General features: G+C 42.8%; 1 protein-coding gene across 20 annotated transcripts in view; it reads left to right on the top strand.

Annotated features, from left to right (window-relative positions):
* ADGRL3 (adhesion G protein-coupled receptor L3) overlaps nt 1-19,455 on the top strand; it is a 529,084-nt gene that overhangs the window by 295,633 nt on the left and 213,996 nt on the right. For all 20 annotated transcript variants that reach the window (XR_012587320.1, XM_074589233.1, XM_074589236.1 and 17 more), the window contains one exon: nt 8,383-8,492. Coding sequence is in view for 19 of the 20 variants with exons in the window: in XM_074589233.1 (XP_074445334.1) it covers nt 8,383-8,492 (110 nt within the window). In the remaining variant the exon portion in view is untranslated. The remainder of the gene's footprint in view (nt 1-8,382; nt 8,493-19,455) is intronic.

Genomic DNA, 19,455 nt, shown 5'->3' on the forward strand with positions numbered 1-19,455 from the left:
GGTGTCTGGCACAGCAGTGGCTCCCTGTGCTGTGGAGTTGGTGGATGGGTGGGTAATGGCAGACCAAGGGTCTGAACATGCTTCAGAACTGTTGTAGAGAAAATAATCCTTTGTCACTTGCTCTGGCTGTCCCAGCTCTGAGTAGCTGCACTAAAGAAGAAGGGAAAAAAACGGGCTTTAACTCGCATTGACTTGGTTAAAATGGCAGTGAAGACAAAGTAATGTGGAGCGCCAGCTGAAATTCAGCCCAGACCTCCTTTAGCCTTTAATTTGACCTCCTAACCCAAATTAAAAGCCAGATTGTTTTCTGTTCACAGTTATTTTAACTAGTGTTAACTCTGGTTAAACTGACGAGCCTTTTATTGGTTGGTTTGTTTTAGGTGTTTACTCTCCTCTCCAGATATCCTGTCAGTGTTTTTTAAAGTGGATTTTTATTAGGGTGCCACAGAAGTTTATGGAGTTGGAAGAAGTAGAGTACCTGTAAAAGGGCAGATGTAGTTCTATAAAAGATGAGCTTTACAGCCTTAAGGCTTGCCTGGTTTGGTTTTCACCCCTACAGACCGGTATCCAATAAAAGACGTTAGCCTACATCGCAAACCTGCCTTGCTTGTGTCCTCAGCTCCTTGCAGGTGGAGCAACACCATGGCTGCTTTAGATGTGCTCGGAGCAGGTCTGTTTTCCATGCTGACCCAAACCTTGTGTCTAAATATACCCAATGGCTTGGACAGATCCTTGTTTTGTCATTCTTGCAGTAACGATGAGTGGTTTTTCCACTAGGCTTGCATTCGGGTTCCCTGTTGCCGCAGGGTTGCGGTACCCAGGCATATTAGCACAAGGCACTTGGCAGGTTTTCCTGCTAGGGTACACGTTTATTGCCTTTGGAGACTTCATCTCCCCTCCTCACTGTGTTAATCACAAAGAGATGGGACAGAAGTAAATCCAAGGAAACTATGAAATGTAGGAGACATTACTTGACAAAGCACAGGGGGGAAAAAGCTTTCATTCCTTGGGGGGACCCTCCTTTGGAGGGTGACAATGAGCCAGGACATCGTCACTGTCAGGGTCCTGCCCTAGCCCTCAGCTTCCTGATCTGGAGAGTCCCTGGCAGCGCCACGTGCAGGGGTGCCCCAAATTGCCATTAAGTCTGTTAAATCTTGTGAATTTGCTGTTAAATACTTCTTGTTAAATTTTAAGGGCCTTATCAACGAGTTGAAACAGTGTAATTACTTTTCCTTTTTTTCTTCTTTCCTACGTAAAAGTGGTATTTAAATTATTTCCAGGACCTGGTTTCCATCTTGCTTCCAGGCTCTCCGTAATATATCAAGGTAGTCCCCTTAGTGACCTTTACAGCTCGGATTTGGTTTGGCTCTGCGGGATTTTTCTGCTGTTTGGCTGGCTGGGATTTTGGTGTGGTTTTGGTGGTTCGTTTTTCTTCAGTTTTGCTTTGCTCAATATAAAATAATAATCAGGGGAATGAAATGGGTTGAGGCTGTAGAAAAAGGACTCTTTTTTTTTTTTTTTTTTCCCCCCATCAAACATCGTAAGATTTTACAATAACCGTAGCAGTTTAAATGTATCTCGTTGGCATATCTCCACAAAGGCGCTTGGTGAGGCTGCAGTTAGAGTGCTCTGCCTCTCCGTGTATTAGTTTGATCACATAAGAAGCAGCCTATCTGACAGCTCTAGCACCTGGATAGATAATTAAAACCCGTCAATAAAACAACAAAATGCAGTGTGTAGTGGGACTCGTCTGTGCTAGCATTAAGCACCGCAGATAATTATATTGCAGCAGAGGTTGGAAAGCCAGCTTCTCCGTGCTCTGAAAGATCAATAAAAAGGCCCATTCATAATGAAGAAAATGTTAGGGAAACTGGATTTTCATCTCCCTGTCATTAGATCCTTTGCTTTTAAGGTTTTGCAGAGGCAGAAAAAGATTCTGTTGAGGAATTCTTTGTTTCTGGAAGCTAAACAGGCGGAGGATTTAGCTTTGCTTTTGTGCAGCACATTATTGAAAGCAAATGTGGTGAACCAAAGGCTTTTCTTAGGGCTTGCGGTTCTGTTCTTGCCTCTCCACCCTCTGCTGCCTCCCTTCTCTGCTTGTGGTTTTTTTTTTCCCCCCTTCTTTTTCCCCCTTATTAGCAAGCCATCACGTTGACTCCACTTATGAGTGAAATTTGTCTTTGCTTCCTGTTTACTTTCTCCAGGGCATTAATTTTATTTTATTTTATTTTTCTCTTGGCCTTTCCTAAAGGGTTGATTTGGAAATATCACATATTGACAGGGGAAAACCCACTCCTGGCTGACTTATTTGCTGTGACAGCCTCTTTCTTAAAGCAGTCATCCAGAGAGGAGAGTTTTGTGTTCCAGAGAAGGAAAAGGATGTCTTGCAGCATTGCCATGAAGGATAATGAATTAAGTCTGTCTCTTACTGTAAAACCATTAGAAAAGTGTAATAGACCTTGAGAACGAGGCTTAGATATTGATGTCTCGGTTATATTAGTATGCCTAGGCACAGGATGGCTGCCTTGTCTTTGCAGAAAAAAAATGAATCCTATGTAAAGTAGGTGTTTTAGTTGAAAGGGGAGGGAAAGAGTGTCTTTGTTTTTCGGCAGCTGGTGCTCATAAACGCAGCTGAGCCAGTTTGGGTGGCACACGTGGGCTTTAAAAATCCCTTGTTATAAGTTGCTGGAGGTGGAGGGTAGCACCAGCTACCAGCAGGGTTTGTTAGCAGCAGTAAGGGATGGATATGGCAACTCAGTGCTTTCCGTACAAATCCAAGTTCATGGTAACGTAGCCTGAAATTTTCCAATCTTCAAGGTATTTAAGAGCCTAGCCCTGGACTCTGAGGGTCTGATGGCGGATTCAGAGGGAGCGGGTAGCTTCACCGTTTGTAGTGGATGGCAATATGCCGTGTTCCCGGGAGCTCCCAGCCATGGTGTCGCAGAAGGCATTGCTCCACCTCAGAAGGACTTGACTCTAGAGGATAAGGGCCAGGAGGAAGAGAGCGTGTTGGGGATGAAATGGATGTTTGAGCCTCTAGGCTTGTTGTGGACCTGTGCACGAATTTCTGGCTGCTCCTCTGGCATCCCTAGCAGGACAGGTGCCTGCCACTGCCGTTTTGGCACCCGTTTTTCTTGTCTGGGGCAAATGGTCCCCACCTGGATGATGACCTAGAAGACTTCCTGGTATTGTGCCTCTGATGATTAATGCTGAAAGGCTTTTCTTTGGGATTGATCTTTTATTTTGTGCTGCCTTTGCAATTTTGTTCTGGCAAACATATCGCCCCAGACATGTCTAGCCTGACGCTGTTGACATGTCTGTGCTATTAAAGTTTCTGGAAAGGCCTAAAATAAACATCACCTGCCAAACTACTATTTTTTCCTTTCTTTCTCTTTTGGTAAATATATCAACAATGTCAGGATTAGAAAAAATCAAAGATGTCAGAACAGGAATAAGCAGCTGTTTATGTCTTGAAGTGTTTCTGCCTCACTATCGCAAGATGACCTTGTCACTTAAAAATCGTAAAAATGTTTCCAGAGAGAAGGGATGGAAGTTTGCTGAAGGGAAATGAAGTTTTGGTCTTGGGTTTTTTTAGTCTGAACAGGGAGTTGCAAGCAGAGTTGAGCCCTGCAGCTGGTTCTGAACTCAAAAGCTTCCTTCAGTCCCACTGCTATAAATGCAAAACAAATGCCACATGAATTATTATTACTGTTTCACATTAAAACTCTTGAAAGTCATTTTCCACTGGAACTGGGAGAAGTTCTGCAAAAATAATCCATGTTTTCTGTTACAGTGCATGTGTGACACTGGATTGACACCTCTCTTCTAGTATAAATATTTTTCCACATCTGAAAGACAAAACAAGTACCTTAATAAGGGGGAATAAATGTAGCTGGAAAGAAGGCATAAAGAAACCCTTTTTTTTCTTTTTCCTTGTGACTGGGACAATTTTTCCCAGGAGGTGATTTTTCCGCTCCAAAACATATATGTGAATAACATGAACTTCTGTTTATGAGATGCTGGGTGCTTAAAGGCTGCTGAGTACCTCAGACTGATTTTTCGGATGGTTTGGGGTATTCTCTTCTCATGAACATGCAGGAATGTACGTTGCCATCTTTCTCTCAAGTCAGGGTGAAAATGCAGATCTCGGGTTATGTTTTAGTTTCTGATCTCTTGGTTGGTCTAGGTGGGTATGTGCGCCTTGGCAAAACAGATGTGGGGTACAAGCCTTTTCATTGAGCAGACTTGGCACCAACGCGAGCGTTTACAGAGGAACCTGGGCACTGGCAAGTCACATTTTCCATATCTTGCAAAATGGAAAATGCAGCAGGCTTTTTTCCTTGCTAGCCTGAACGCTGTGACAGCATGGCGAGGTATTTCTGGTGAGCTGTGTGGACACTCTTGGTCCAGGCAAAGTGTCCGCGAATCTCAGCAGCAATTACGGAGGTGGCCTGAGATGTACAGGATCTCTGAGAAGCAGGCTGTATTGTATCTTCACGTGCCCACCTTGCACTTCAGGGAGTAATGGGGAAAGAGGAACGATTGCCGGGAGCATTAAGGACTTTGAAATAAAACAAACCAACCCCAAACAACAGGATGGCTATAAATTCCTTGTCAATTTCCTGATAAATGGCAATAAAGGGAAGTAAAACCACTTGAGTGGCTCGTTTAATTCCTCTGTGTCTCCAGAACGTTTGCATTAAAATGTGGCACAACTAATAAAATGGCCTGCTTTTTTAATAGGCCTGAAATTGTCTATCTGGTCCCCCAAATTCACAGATTCCTCCCACACTTCTCTTGTTTACTTGTTGTCAGAGCATATGGAGAATGAAAAAATACCCCAGAAGGCCAGGGGTTGCTTAGGAAAGTTGCAGCATGAGGGCGACAACGGAAAGAGAAGTATTTTCATTTGGAGGATCTGATGAATAATCAGCGCTAGAAATCAGAGGCACTTGTCGAAGGGCGGTAATTAGAGATATAGAAGGGTGTAGGAAAGATTACTGTAGTTTTCTGGAGTACAGTTATGCTAGAGCCAGCGATGCAAACGGTTCCCGCCCTGTTGGAGGGGAATCTAGCAAGATGCAGAGCTGCCGTTTCTAGCTTAAAGCTAAGGGATCTGGGTAGCGTTTCTGCGATTGTCCTGTAGAAGAGACAGATTTACACCTGAGCTGATGCAGTGCTGGTTCTCACTGTGAATTGTAACTCCAGTAGTTAGTAAAGGTCTTCCTTCGAGAAAAGAGGGGAAAAAAGCAAAGAAAACAAAAAAATAAGAAAAAAAAAAAACCAAACCCCACAACCCTAAAACAAACAAACAAAAAAAACCCCGAACAAGCAAGGGATTCTTGTTGCATTGACTGGAAAGGTCAATGCCCATCTCTGAGCCTCACAACTCTCAGGAGTTTGGAGCGAGTATTAGTAAGACATACGTGCCAAGAAACCCCAAGATTCAATGTATAATCCAGTGATTTAAAAAGAGGAACTCGTGGGTTGGTTTGCTGGGAATGGAGTAATACATGATTACATGGGTTTTTTCCCCTCCCTTTTCAAGGCTACAGATGCACCTTCTTTTACACATCTCCTTTTCTGTGTCATTTCTAGTGTATCACTTAGTGTCACCTGGGCCTTTAATTTGTCCAGAAAGAAATAGGACAAAACTGAAGGCACCAAGAAGTTGTTGTGAAAGTTGGAAAAAAAGTATGAGCAAAAGAACAGAAACCGGAGCTTTAATTATGAGTGTTTTTTACGTCTCTCTCCCCTTAAAATTTTCGCAGCCTGTTGTCCGACTTCAATAGTTGGTTGAACAGATATTAGGTTTTTCCTAAGGTTTTTAGTCCAAATTGACATCATCCCTTAAGCGTGCTGGAACGGGAACATGCATGTTTCACCCTGGTGTGATAAAAGGAAAATCTAAATGCCAAATGCCAGACACAGTTTTGCTGCCCATGTGAAATGAGTATGAAAAGGAGAGAAGGTTGAGTTTTTCTGGTTTTGGTGAGGTTTTTTGGTATGAGCACTTTTTTTGCAAATTGTGTGAGGTACTGACACTGCATAGTGTTTGAGCTTTTATTTGGGAGTTTTTCATTTGGTTTTCTGCTGTTTCCTCCCCAGGGTGGTGCAGACAACTTGATCTCATCTTCTTTTGAAGTTTCTGTGCTTGGTAGGCTCAGTTCTTTGCCGTCCCTCGATGCGGGGACATGCAAGTGGGTTCAGGAGTTGCTCGTGTTGGGGGGAAAAGCCCACACCAGCACCCTGCGTTTCCCACTCAACCCCTTGTATCATGGTGCTTTTACTCTTTTTGGTGATATCCCAGAAGGCAGCATGCATGTGGGGAGGTTAAAGCTGGTGTTCACAGCCTTTGGCTTCCAAACCAAGTTTTGAAATACCGGTTATGAACCTGGAGCTTTCTAGTGTGCATGTTTTCACTTCTAGTTTTTGTGTCCAAGTTCTTGCATAAAAAAAGAACTGGCCACAAGGAAGTGCTTGGCCATTCAAAGCAAATGTTTCCTTACAGACAGACAGAGAGAAAACATGTGCAGAATGTGTCTGTTCCTCCTCCCACTTCCAATTCCTCATAATTTTGGATGGTGACTCGTGATTCTGAAATGTCTCTTTGATCCATTGCTCTTATTCTGCGTAATGTGGCCAGGGCTGTCCCTACAGCCAGAGACACTATTGATTAGGCCAGTGCAATTGCTTTTTGAAAGGCACATTGAGCCTAGTAAAGGATTTTGGTTGAAAGTGAAGTTTTGGATGATATTCAAAAGCCTCTCCTGGAAGACTGCCCGCTTGCACGGTCCAAGCTACCTGTGATATCCTAGCCAAGCCACCTGTCTGTAAGTAGCAAGGGTGAGGACAACAAAGTTATCCCTTTTGTTAATAAAATTGTTTTTCTGTGTATATGATAAAACTAGTCACTTGCTGTGATAACTGTCGTCTTTCAACTAGAAAACAGAAGAACGTCCCAGCCCTCTGGATGATCTGTTATCCAGCAAAACAGCCTGATGAGCAAGCGTATCAGCTCTTATTAATCTTTCCATAAAATTAAAGAAATTATGGAGCTTAAGGCAGTCACTAATGAATCAATTTTAATTTATGGGCTCAAATAAAATCCTCATTAAGGCTGACAAACTATAGCCTCAGGTAAACATGAAGCATTTTCACTGCAGTGCTAAATAAGTTCTGCACTGGATGGTCACGGCTTCTGCTAGAAGAGCAGGAGGGTCAGGGGTCCCATGTCACATCAGAGGAGGCAGCATCTTGGAGAAAATAAATGCAGTAGTATTGCCCTTAGGAGGTCTCTTTTTGGCATGCAAAAGCATAAAAATCAAAAACTAATTTTTCTTTCTCTTTTTTTCTTTTTTTCTTTAAACAAACAAGCAAAGGATTTTTCTCCATAGAACCGCTGTTTGCTAAGTGTTGGGGTTTTTTTATCCCCAAAATACACAAAAGTTGTACCACGAAAGCACAAGCAAATGTGGGTTTCAACCATAGGCAAATCAGCCACCCGTGGATGGGAGTCATGTGTGCCACAGGGAAAGCATCTTGCAGGGCCCAACTTGCGTGTGCGTGCTCTTAACCTGAAAAATACTTGCGGTAGTGGGCAGAGTCACTTCCTTCTCTGGGCAATTGTACGACAAGATCTTCAGTGAAAACAAAATTTACTTTTGGAAAAAAATACATTATCTCAGGAGATGCATCTGTGCTGGACTGAATGAATGAATGAAATTTAGCCATTTATAAGTAATGCAATTGTGTTGGCTGTGTATGAAAAACTGCTGGTTTGGTTTTTAGCTTATTTGGTGATTATTTTTTTTTCCACTCAAGTGTTGTTGTTTCTAGTCTGCATTAAACAGCATTATTCAACATGACTGCTTTTGTGGGATCACTTTATAAATATTTTGTAAAACGTATTTACTATGTCTTCTATAAAATATACAATGATTATTTTTGCCACGAATGTTGTTGGTTTTGTCTTTGCATTTTGTTTGGTGGGGATCCTGGTGCTTAAGGTTAGTTGAGGTCACTGATGGAGTTTGTGTTTCAAGAATTAGAGCACCACGTACCTGTAGTCATTGTTTTTTAATTTTATATTTTTTTAACTCTTCCTCTCAGTTTGGTTGTAAAGAAATCCCTTCTGGTGCTGTAAGAACTGCTTGCAGGGGAAGGAGTTATGCCACCACCACCACATATGCCTCTTCTCTTTTGGCAATAAGCTGATGAAGACATCGGTGCTTGCCATCAGCTTTTGCGCACACTCTGGCAAGATTCCTCAGCTGATGCTGAAGTCTGTTGCATCTTCACTCCTGTTGATGCTGGAGTTGACCTCTTGACCTGTACTTCTGTCTGGGCTGTTTTCTGATTCTCTTTTTTCTTGCTTTTCAGATGCAGTAATCGGACCCAATGTGCAGTTGTCGCTGGCCCTGATGTGTTTCCAGACCCTTGCCCCGGGACGTACAAGTACCTGGAAGTGCAGTACGAATGTGTCCCTTACAGTATGTATCTTGATATATTTGTGTTTATTTCTTTAATAGAGATCTGATTTATTGTGGAGACTGGGCCAGCCTTGAGCTTGTCTCTTGTTGCCCAAGGGCAAGTGTATGCTCAGTGACAAACCACGTGCATCATATAAGACTAAGCTGATAATTTATGGAAAATTGTCCTCTGTGCAAGGTTTGTGCTTCGGTTAAAAATATCCTAATAGTCCCCCATGTTTTCCTTGTTGTACGGTGTAACAGGGACATACCACCTTTTGTAAAGCACTTGGGAAGCCCCGTTAGCGAAAGCAGACCAGAAGAATGAAGCACTATCACTAGCTTATAGCTTCATTTTCCGGGGTTTTATGCTTGTAATCGTATAGCAGTGCGCTTTGACCGACCTACGTCCATGTAATTGGTGACATTTGATAAGTGCCTTAAATACAGTATTGTATTGCCGAGGAGGTAGAAAGCTAATGTTTTGGGAAATTTGATGTTTGATGGTAGAAAATACTAATTCATAAGCTTCCAGTGTTATGAAGGCAAATTACAGGCGAGCCATTTAGCCTGAATTTTTGAGGGTAGAAAGACAGTCATCTGGGATTACAGCAATATGTGTGGAATAGGAAATGTCAGAGCTACAAAAAGTTAAGTGTACCTCAGAATTTTCTTTCTGTAGAAACCAAATCTGTTAGACACAGTTACAGTCCTGCTGTCAAAAATGGCATACCTCAAAAAAGAAATAACAACAGGAATACCAGGAATACACTTTTTATTAGCAGTCGTAAAGGGCTGAGCGGTGAATAACAGCACTATTTCTAGGTTTTCACTTTGAGTAGGCCAAAGCTCATAGCACACCTCTCAAAATAATAAAGCAAGTGTGGGAATGGACATTTTCGAGCCACAGAGTTATATTGAGAGAGCATCAGGAGACTTCAGTTTGCTGAAACCCAGGATTTGGCTCAAGGACTAAGAGCATCTTCTTTGTTGCCTTGAGCATGGGCTGCAGGAGAGCAAAGGTGGCTGAGAAATGACAGGCACACTGTCCAGAGGGGAAGCGAGAACTCACAACCCCTCGGGTGGTCCCTGTCCCTCATGCAGCATGTGGACTCCTGCCTGCCGCCGTGGTGTGGAAAGGCTGTGCGGGGTCTTGCTTGTTGTGAAACCGCAAGGTGAGGGATGCAGCTAAGGCCACCTCTCTGAGCAAAGGGGACCCTCTCCGCTGAGAGACTCTGTCTCTGCTGGCAGAGGGCTTGGCATGTCCACATTTGATTTTTCTAACCAAAAATGTGAAGCTTCTAAATGTAGTGATGGAATATGCTTTATGGGGTGAGCTATTAAACCCATGGAAAGAGTGACATCAGGGGCTTAGGGTCTGCCCTTGCAAGCTCGTACCAAATTACCAGTTTGGAGTTTTTCTACTCTAAGTGAGGTCTTTCATTTTATGAATGACACGGTGCATGGGGAGGGTGAGGGGAGATTGGTTTCTACTTATCTTAGCAGGTTGTGTTTCCTTGTGATTTATGATTTGCATGAGGTACGCCGTTCCCTCCTGAGACTGGGCTGGTAAAGCAATCGTCATTACCAGGTATCCCTCCATAGCCTTTGTTGCACATAAAACAAAGAGGAATAGTGGTGCCTTGTGAGAAAGGTAATATGTGAATATTATGCCCTGAGGTGTTAATCGGCCCTGCGTAGAAGATGTAAAATAACTCTTGTGAGAGCTTGCTCAGTACCAAATGTGCAGTAGGGATTGAGTATGTTTTAATGATCTGAACGCAGGGAGGAAAACAACGACAACAAGCCACACTGCCTTTGTAATTAAGTTAGTAGCTTTGATGGCTGTTTCCTCTGTTTATGAATGAAATATAGTGCTTCTGTAAGTAGAGTTATGGGGGAGGAAACAAGGGGCAAGAATGTTGTAAAATAGAATCACACCTCCTGGGCTTTTTGTTCTGCATGGACTAGGAAATTTTGGGTCAAATCTTCATGCTTTGTTATTTAGTGTAGCACTAAGTTGGTTGTGTTCAGGCAAACTGTGTCCCTTCATCTGCAGACATGGAAAGGGAAACCTAGGGCTCCTTTTTATTCTTCTCCTACCTCAGTCTCTGCCTGGCTTTGTTACCATCTCCATTTCTTCCCTCTGAAAATGATCAGCGCGACTTTGCAGACATTCCTTGCCTGGGCCCCAGGAGTGCCCCACAAGCGAAAGCCATCCAGACGATGAGGAAGGTGTCAGCTCTGGATGCGGAGGTCAACAAGGGTATAGTTGGACCAAAGCTAGGCCTGGTGCATGAAATCTGTTTCCCCTCGATGCCCTCGGTGATGTCTCTGCCGTTTGTTGTGAGTCAGCTGGTCCCCTTGGTTTCTTGTCACTGGGCCCACGTGCTTCAGCCCCTCTAGCCAAATTTAGACTGTTGTCCAAATCTCTTCAGGTGCAGCTTTCTTAGCGTTGCTATGCGCACCCAGCCGCCTTGCCTGATGCTTTGCTGGAGAAGGGGAGTGGGCTTTTTGGGCTCCCAAACACTGGTCACTGCTGGGGAAAACCCTTCCTTGGCCGCTGACATTGACTCGGTGGCTTCACGCACCAAGTCCTTGGTGAACGGTGGTGTGTCTGCCTTACGGCCATCTCCTAAAGAAGCACAGCAGTTGCATAACAAAGGAATTAATATTTCAGCAGGCACTTACACTTGTGTGCAGTTCCAGCTTGCCTCATCTGCTTGGATGGGCTACTCCTTACAGTTTCAAATTATTCCTTGTGGACGGGGAGACAGTTTACCCAAGCACTGGCTGAACAGCAGAGGGGGAGCGTGTGTGCATCTCGAGAGCAGCGTTTAGGAGTCTTCTTTAACAGATGTTGTTAGGGCTGACCTTAGGCGCTTATGCTCAATATAGTGCTAGTGCGTATGCTCCCTCCGAGAAAAATTACGGAAGATTTAAAACTCCATTGGGTAGCCTGCTCCTCTTGCGACTTTTTTTATTTTTTTTTTTTTTTTTAACTCTTCCAACACTAACTTGTATAATTTTAAAGAGGAAAGCATCCCCCTTTCCTTTCAGGAGGTAGAAAAACAAACCTCTTCTGACTTCAGTAGCTCATATATTTTAAAGTGTCCTTTATATTACCCTCCACACTACATTCCTGTGTGTTCACTAGAGACGCCCCTGACAGGGAGAGTTTCAGGAGGCTGCAGTTACCCTTGGCATGTGGGGAAGACAGCAGTTGATTATACAGATAGCCCAGTCCTCTCCTTGTTTTCCTGATCCTGTAGTCAGTTTATGTGATGGCAGATGCTGTCTACAAAAACGGTCATTCCAAGGACCTCTGGATTTTTTTATTGCCTTCTGACAATGAAAAGCAAGTGAAAAGCAGGTGAAAAGATACCAGGCCTAATTTGAAAGGCTTCAGTGGCATCAGTTGTCCTATTTTTCTGGTGTCAGAGAAAGTCACCAAGTGAATTTTGTCTTTCTCAAAGCAGGCCTTGGCATTTGCTGTTTATTTCTCTGAAACCTGCTTAAAATACTGCCCCTTTTCTTCCAAAATACTGAACTTGCTACTCCAGTTTTCTTAAACTGAATTTTCTTTAATCGTTACCGACTAAGAGAGCTTATACATGGATTTCTCTTAAATATGTACTACTGCAGACCTGCAGTTTGCCATGGCCAGAGCTGTGGACACGTGGCACGTTGCAGAGATGCCTGAAACTGCATTTTAGGCTGTGTTACACTGTGTGTAAATATGAGAAACCTCACTTTGCGAGGGTCCCTTTGTTCCAGTACTCATTTGCTATTTCCTAGTGCATCCCTTCCCTCTCCCTGTCTCCCTTTATGGAGCTCTGTTAAATGGGTAATGGGAACAGCAGTGGTGGAGGTGGTTTTGTGAAGCTAGGTCAGCGCTCTCATTGCAGAAACACTTCAGTATCTTCTTCTGGTGCTTGTACAGTCCTGTTGTCATGGTGCCAGTACAGTGTAATTTTTTCTTACTTCACCTTTGGAAAACGGGACTTCCATTTTACTCATCAGCCAGCACAGAAAGCAGATGAGTGATTTATCCAATGCTGTACACAAGACTGGTGACAAGCAAAGGAGTCCAATTTTGCAAGACCAGTGGTGGTGGGAGAGCTGCTGAGCTAGTTGTCATGGTAAGCAGCCAGATTTTCTGTTGATAATCTGATAGATCAGAACCAAGGTGTTGGTTTTCCCTATGCAAATACAGCCTTTGTATGCATGTAACACTTTACAGCTCAAATCATTCCTGCTTTAGTAGTCCTGCATGTGTTTCTGAGATGGATGAAGAGAAAGAACAACCCAGTTGAGGCTGGTGAGCCTTCGCTGTCCTGAGCACGCATGTTCCGTGGGCCACAGCAGCAGCGCTGCCCTTTGCGTGGGACACCCCAAGTCAGAACAGAGGGAGATTTTCCAACATGTGAGCAACTCTCTCCCGCTGGCTTTGAAATTTACGGATTGTCTGTGTTTATATTTTATTTCCGTTTCCAAAAAAGGGTGAGATGAAAGCACAGAGGTATTTTGGAGTGTGTTTTCTGTTCATTTCCCTCTAGAGACAACCGATCAGGCTCCCAAGGATCCAGCGTGGTGTTGGAAAGAGAATTTAGCTAGCTGAATCAAATTTACTTTCAGTTTTTCCTGAGCTCTCAGTTCCCTTACGTTCTAGGTTTTGGAGTTCACAGAATAACCTGTACACTGTTGTCCTTCAGAAATAGTCTGTTTTTTTAATAGAGACTTGGAAAATTTAAGGTATAGGGCAAGAAAAAGTGGAAAAAAGGTGGGGGCTCAATGAGGACAAGGCAATTGCTGCATTGATGGAAAGGGTGGCAGCAGCAGGAAGGAGTGAGACGGGTGCCTCGGGCATGGCATAGACCACTGTGATAATAACTTGCCTTACACCCAGGCGACAAATCTTCCATCAGCTTTTAATATTGGGGAGATCTATTCAAAGGGCTGTTTTCCTGCAAGGGAAAAAGGCTTGTGGTTTCCAAGGAAGGATGAATTGTCCTTCCTTTCCATTCTTCTGGGTAAATGGGCTTATAAATGTCACGAAGGCACCGAATATCTTTGATGCTCACAGAGATTTTCCTGCTTCTATAATGCTAACAAGGGGAAGGAAAACATCGCTTGAGCAGCGTTCATCTTTTCCTTTCTCAAGACTTTTTAAATTTGGAACGTGAAATCACATTTCCCAATTGCTGTATTGATGGAAGGAAAGGTCATTTCTTTGCTAGAAATATTCCTTTTATTGCTGACAGAAGAGTTGATGGGCTCACATATCAATAAAAGTGGAGGGATGGCAAGTGTGATGTGGGAACAGAATTCAATAAAGTTTTATTGTATCACAAGTGGACTGAAGTGCATTTAAAAACATTAAACGAAGGCTCCCAATATCTGGTCGGCTGGACCTCAGGGCCAGTGAATAGACAGATAATTGAATAATGACATTTTTAAGAGAATACAAGCACTAGAAAGCAAACTGATATTTTCATTGCTCCAAGATTGCTAGTGGAAAGGGAAAGAGGAGAAAGAAACTAGGAGAAAATTGAAATCTGAAAACTATTTAATGAGATCACTTTTCCCAAGAATGGCATTCTTAATTATTCCCGGAGTGCTGTAAGACCATTTTGTGGCCTCCTGTGGCTTTCTCTATGTGCGTTTTCTTGCCACCTTCCCTATCAGTTGAGGAGCAGTGTTTGTCCACCGAGAGCAGTGCTGTGTTTTGTTAAACAAATGGACTTGCAGCTTCTCCATTATTCTTTTGCTCTGTGTTTGGGTTTTGGTTTTGTTTTTTTCTTTTCCCGGGAGAGCTTGGTCCCTTGGGGCCCGCTGGTGAAAACGGCAAGTGTTCCCAAGGGGTTAAACCTGGCTTTTGGTGCTTTGGTCAGTAACGAGTGAATTTTCCCCTGAAGCCAGGTGTTGTTTGTTTTATTTCGTTAAATGAATGATTTGTGTGCATGGGCTAGGAACAATACTTAAAAAAACCCAACCAAACAAAGAAACAAAAAAAAACCCACCAGACCTAACTACCCGTTGTGATTGTTTCTGAGCAAAGAATCTCTCCTTTATATCCTGCTGACAAATTGCCTTTCTTCCAAGGCATACAATTTCCTGGGCATTGTGGTCAAAAAAAACCCCTTTTTTTGTATTTGCTGAAATTCCCAGCTTTGCTGTTGGTTCTTTATCCACGGAGGCCAGCAGGACTAGGGAAGTGATTGTACCTCTGTACTCAGCACCGTTGAGGATGCCCGTCGAATACTGTCTTCAGTTTTGGGCCCCTCACTACAGGAGGACCAACATTGAGGTGCTGGAGGAGAAGGGCAGCAAAGCTGGTGATGGGTCTAGAGCACAAGTCTTATGAGGAGCAGCTGAGGGAGCTGGGGTTGTTTACCCTGGAGAAAAGGAGGCTGCGGGGAGACCTTATCGCTCTCTACAACTACCTGAAAGGAGGTTGTAGGAGGTTGGGGTCCGTCTCTTCTCCCAAGTAACAAGTGATAGAACAAGAGGAAATGGCCTCAAGTTGTACCAGGGGAGGTTTAGATTGGATATTAAGAAAAATTTCTTCACTGAAGGGGTTGTCAATCATTGGAACAGGCTGCCCAGGGGAGTGGTTGAGTCACTGTCCCTGGAGGTATTTAAAAGACATGTAGATGTGGTGCTTAGAGACCTACAGGAAAGATGGGGAGGGACTCTTTTTCAGGGAGTGTAATAATAGGACGAGGGTAACAGCCTCAAACTGAAAGAGGGTAGATTTAGATTAGATATTAGGAAGAAATGCTTTACTGTGAGGGTGGTGAGGCACTGGAACAGGTTGCCCAGGGAGGCTGTGGATGCCCCATCCCTGGAAGTGTTCAAGACCAGGCTGGATGGGGCTTTGAGCAGCCTGGTCTAGTGGGAGGTGTCCCTGCCCATGGCAGGGGGGTTGGAACTAGATGATCTTTAAGGACCTTTCTAACCCAAACCGTTCCATGAGCTGGGGGAAATAACGGTGTTTGAAAACTTTAAAGTAGCCTGAGATGAGGGAAAAAGGACGTTTTTGTGAGACACAGTGAAATATATGACAATGTCATTCATTTTTTAATCTGAGATTAGTTTGTTTTAAATTAAAGGAACAAGGTGATTTCACGTGGGTGTGCCTGCAATGCATGCTGGTGTAAAGGTCTACTGTCAGCAGGAGTACTATGGATTTTTTTTCTGAGAAGTTAGATAAATGTTAGGCAATCTCCATAGTGTGAAGGCCGCCACTGCCTGCTCCATCTATTCTGAAAATCTTATCTCCACGCACAACAGGCTGTGCTTGCACGTCTCTCTGAGTCGCACGTGCTATTTTTATCAGAAAACTCACCACAATGGTTCTGCTTAATTGTATATTAGATCTGAAATGCTGCAGGGGGGAAAAGAGTTGGAGTCTCTTACAGCCTGGGCACCTATGAACTTGTCAGCTGATCATGAGGTATTTTATTGCACATTTGCTGTCAAAATTGGTAAGGACATAGTTTGATGGACATGTATTAATACCACTTAGCAAAATAACTTGGTAGCTTACCAGCTGAACAGGTTGTTATGGAAGAGTCATTGCAGTGAGTAAGTGTAACTTCAGTCATATGAATGTTTGAGAGTCACTTTTCTGCCCAACGTATTTAAAAATTGCACTCCTAATTAATTATGAAAGCCTCAAAATGAGGTCTTACATTTAAGTTGGATATCTACAAGCTTTGTAGTTGTTCAAGATCTTGCACTCGAGCACAGTGAACATCAAAGTGTTGCAGGAGGTGGTAGGGGAGAGTTTAATTTGCTCACAAGTAAACAGAAGGATGCCCTACACCCCCATATACTCCTTTTTCTTGGTCCCATTATAAGAGTTTCACTACCTCCAGACTTTTCATTTTTCACTCCGAAGAAAAATACTTTTTTGCGACATTACAAAATGGCTTTTTTTAACGGAAGGCTGAACTAACCCATTACATCATGAACTATGAGCGGAGCAGCCAACAGCATGCTCTGCTGACAGGCGTCTGAATGGCACGGCGTGTTGGGCTACACGAGGTACAAATCAAACACCCACGGTCTGAACACCAAGTCTTAGGGCGAGAAAGGTGTATCTTTATTGACTCATTTTTTTGAGGCAAATTCAGAACTTCTTTTTCTGTTCATTTGGAAAAACACTGAGCATCTTTTGGACATGTTGGACACATTGAACGTAGGTGAGAGGAACAGCAGAAATGGCATGATTCTTCTGGTGTGAAAGTTTGGGTATTCTGGTGATAGATGTAATTAAGGAGGAGATTGGTTTTTTTCCCTTCCAATTAATACTTAAGTAGGTGGAAGGTTAAATGGGTACCGGTAGAAATTTGCAAGAGTAGAATTCACAGACTGAAGGGAGTGTGGGGGAGCATGGAAAGCATGACTGTAGTTTGATGATGAGGGTTTTGTTTGTTTGTTTTTTAAGCAAGCGCAGCTGGGAGAAGGATTCTTTCTTTAGAGAATATAAAAAGGTTTCTGTGGTAGAGCAAGAGAGGCAAAATTCACATTTCTATCCTCACCATCACCTCACACTCACAAGTTTGCAGCATGGAGATCCAGACTTTAAGGAAGTCAAAGACTTTACCATAGATATGTTGTGTGTTTCTCACGTTTGCTGTTTTTCTTGATGTAGAGCCCCGACAGCTCTCCTTAGAGCCTCTATAATTGGTTTATTAGGGAAGCTGAAAGTGGAAAACTGTGATGAGTAGTGTAACTTATCTCATTTTATGAAGATTATGGATATATGGGAGTAACTTATTTCCTTGTGTGACTTCTGCGCACCATTTATTCCTCTCCAATCTTGTCCCACAGCAGCTGAATTTTTAGTGAGAAAGTGTATATTGTCGGTTTAGGTTTAGCCATTTAAACTAAAAGTTCCTTGAAATCTTTCAGACTGCCTTTGGCCTTTGTGTTCAAATCAAAGGTCATTAAATCCTAGGGAAACTTTCTTTCAGTGTCAGCAAACTTTGGGTCAGGTTCCTGGTAACCTGAGGCTATCTGAAGTCATTAGCTCTTTTCAAGAAATTCATCTTTGTCGCACCCATTCTAGCATAGTAAATAACTGATACTGTCTCAGCTAAAATGAAAATTGTAACCAATACTGGGCAGAAAAAAGAACAGAATTCTCAATATATTAATAAGCTACAGTCCCCCCAACTTGGCAGCTGATGGTTTCACATCCAAAGAGTGGAGCGTCTTTCTAATGTCTGAAATAGATTTGTGTTTGCTTAACAAAGATGTTGAGAGAACATAGCAGCGTGACCCCTGCAGACATGCTTGTCTGGAGTACCAATGGGAAGAAACCACTGGCTTTAGGTCCTTTGTACCAAGCTGTATTTTTTGTCTCTTTCTGACAGGTCTGCTACTAGATGTTTGCCATCAATTTGCTGTCTAAACATGAGCCCATACTCCCCAGTTGTCTCTGATCAATTCTGTCGTCATTAAGGGGAATGTATTTCTTTCCATCTTTAATAACCTATTGTCTAAATTGTGCTATTGTGCCAAGCACCTTCTGGAGATATTGATATGGATTTCATATATTTTATAACAGATCTTCATGGAGATAATGTATATTTTTCCAGATTTTATTCCTATTATCCTTTCATTTCTCTCACAAGAAGTACTGCAAAGGTTTCTTTCATTGGTGCAAGCAGTGTAAGGAGATTAAGACCATCCTTGCCAGGTGCTATTATAAATCCACAAAAGAAATGAAATACATTTATTGGTTTTTATTCTGGCCAATGGGGAGAACAGAATGTGTGTATCCAGTGGTTAAGTTGAGCATTGAAGTTCATTTCTTCTAGCACATAAGGGAGGAGGGGGGAGTGGGAAATTTGAGTGTATTAAGGCAAATCCCTTTAGTGTGTGAAATATGAAAACACATCTTTCCAGATCTAAAAATACAACTTTGAGGGTTTGGTTTTTTTTTTTTTATATTAAAAGGGCTCCCAGGAAGAAAGCCAAATGCATCTGAATGTATTACTTTTTTACTCATTTCCTCCACTTTCCTTGCTAACAATGTTTCCAGTCGACTTTTAATAACAATATAGGCCTGCGCGAAACCGCAGTAGTTGTGTGTACCTCAAACTCTGGCAAAGGATACAGAAACACAGACTGCATAGCATTGGATTTTGGCTAGCTTCTGTCCCTGTTTCCAAGAGGAATTAAATGGGAAGAGGATTTGTGGGAGGCTAAGGCAAAGGGGCCCTCCCCAGGGCATCCTTTTGGGAAAGAAGAAAAAAAAAAAAAAAAAGAAAAAAAAAATCGACTTATGCCTACAGGTTTCCTATCCCAAACCTCACCAAAAAAATGGGATGGTATGTAATTTACCTGGACTGATTGCCAGGCTATGCAGAAATGTTCTTAAGAGTTTTTTGGGGTGTGTCTGGCTTTTCTTTTGGAGGCGGGGGAGGGCATGCGACAACCAATTCAGATTAGAAAAGATTTATTCCAGTTGATTTCCCAGGTTGAATGTATTGCTGAGGGTATAAACTAATCTCCTCCTCCAAAGTCTTTTTCCTCTCCGTGGCTAACTTAAATATATCTAACGTAGCTTTAAAAAGTGCCTTAATCTCATTTATCTTTAATTTCTCTGTTCCGCTCCACAGGCCCACATAAAAGGATTTACATTGGATATTTATCCCTTCGAATATCAAAGCAAATTCCCTTCCAGATCTCAATTTTTACTGATAATCCTCAGAGATGTATAATTTTAATTTACCTTGCAGATGACATCTACCTGGTTTCTCTCTCTGCTTCTATGAAGGTATTATTCAGCAGCACTTCATTAACTCCCTGGGTTTTTTTTTCCCTCTCTCGTGCGTATTGAATGGTGTCTATGAGTGAAACTATTGTCTTGTCCTTTGCTGGAGAGAACACGCTAGTTCAGCAGAGGCTGGGGCTAGCACGTCGCTGCGTAATCCAGCCAAGTCCTTTCTTTTTATCCCAGGAGAGG

This window comes from Larus michahellis, chromosome 5, assembly GCF_964199755.1.
Source record: "Larus michahellis chromosome 5, bLarMic1.1, whole genome shotgun sequence".
In the NCBI taxonomy this organism is placed as follows: domain Eukaryota; kingdom Metazoa; phylum Chordata; class Aves; order Charadriiformes; family Laridae; genus Larus; species Larus michahellis.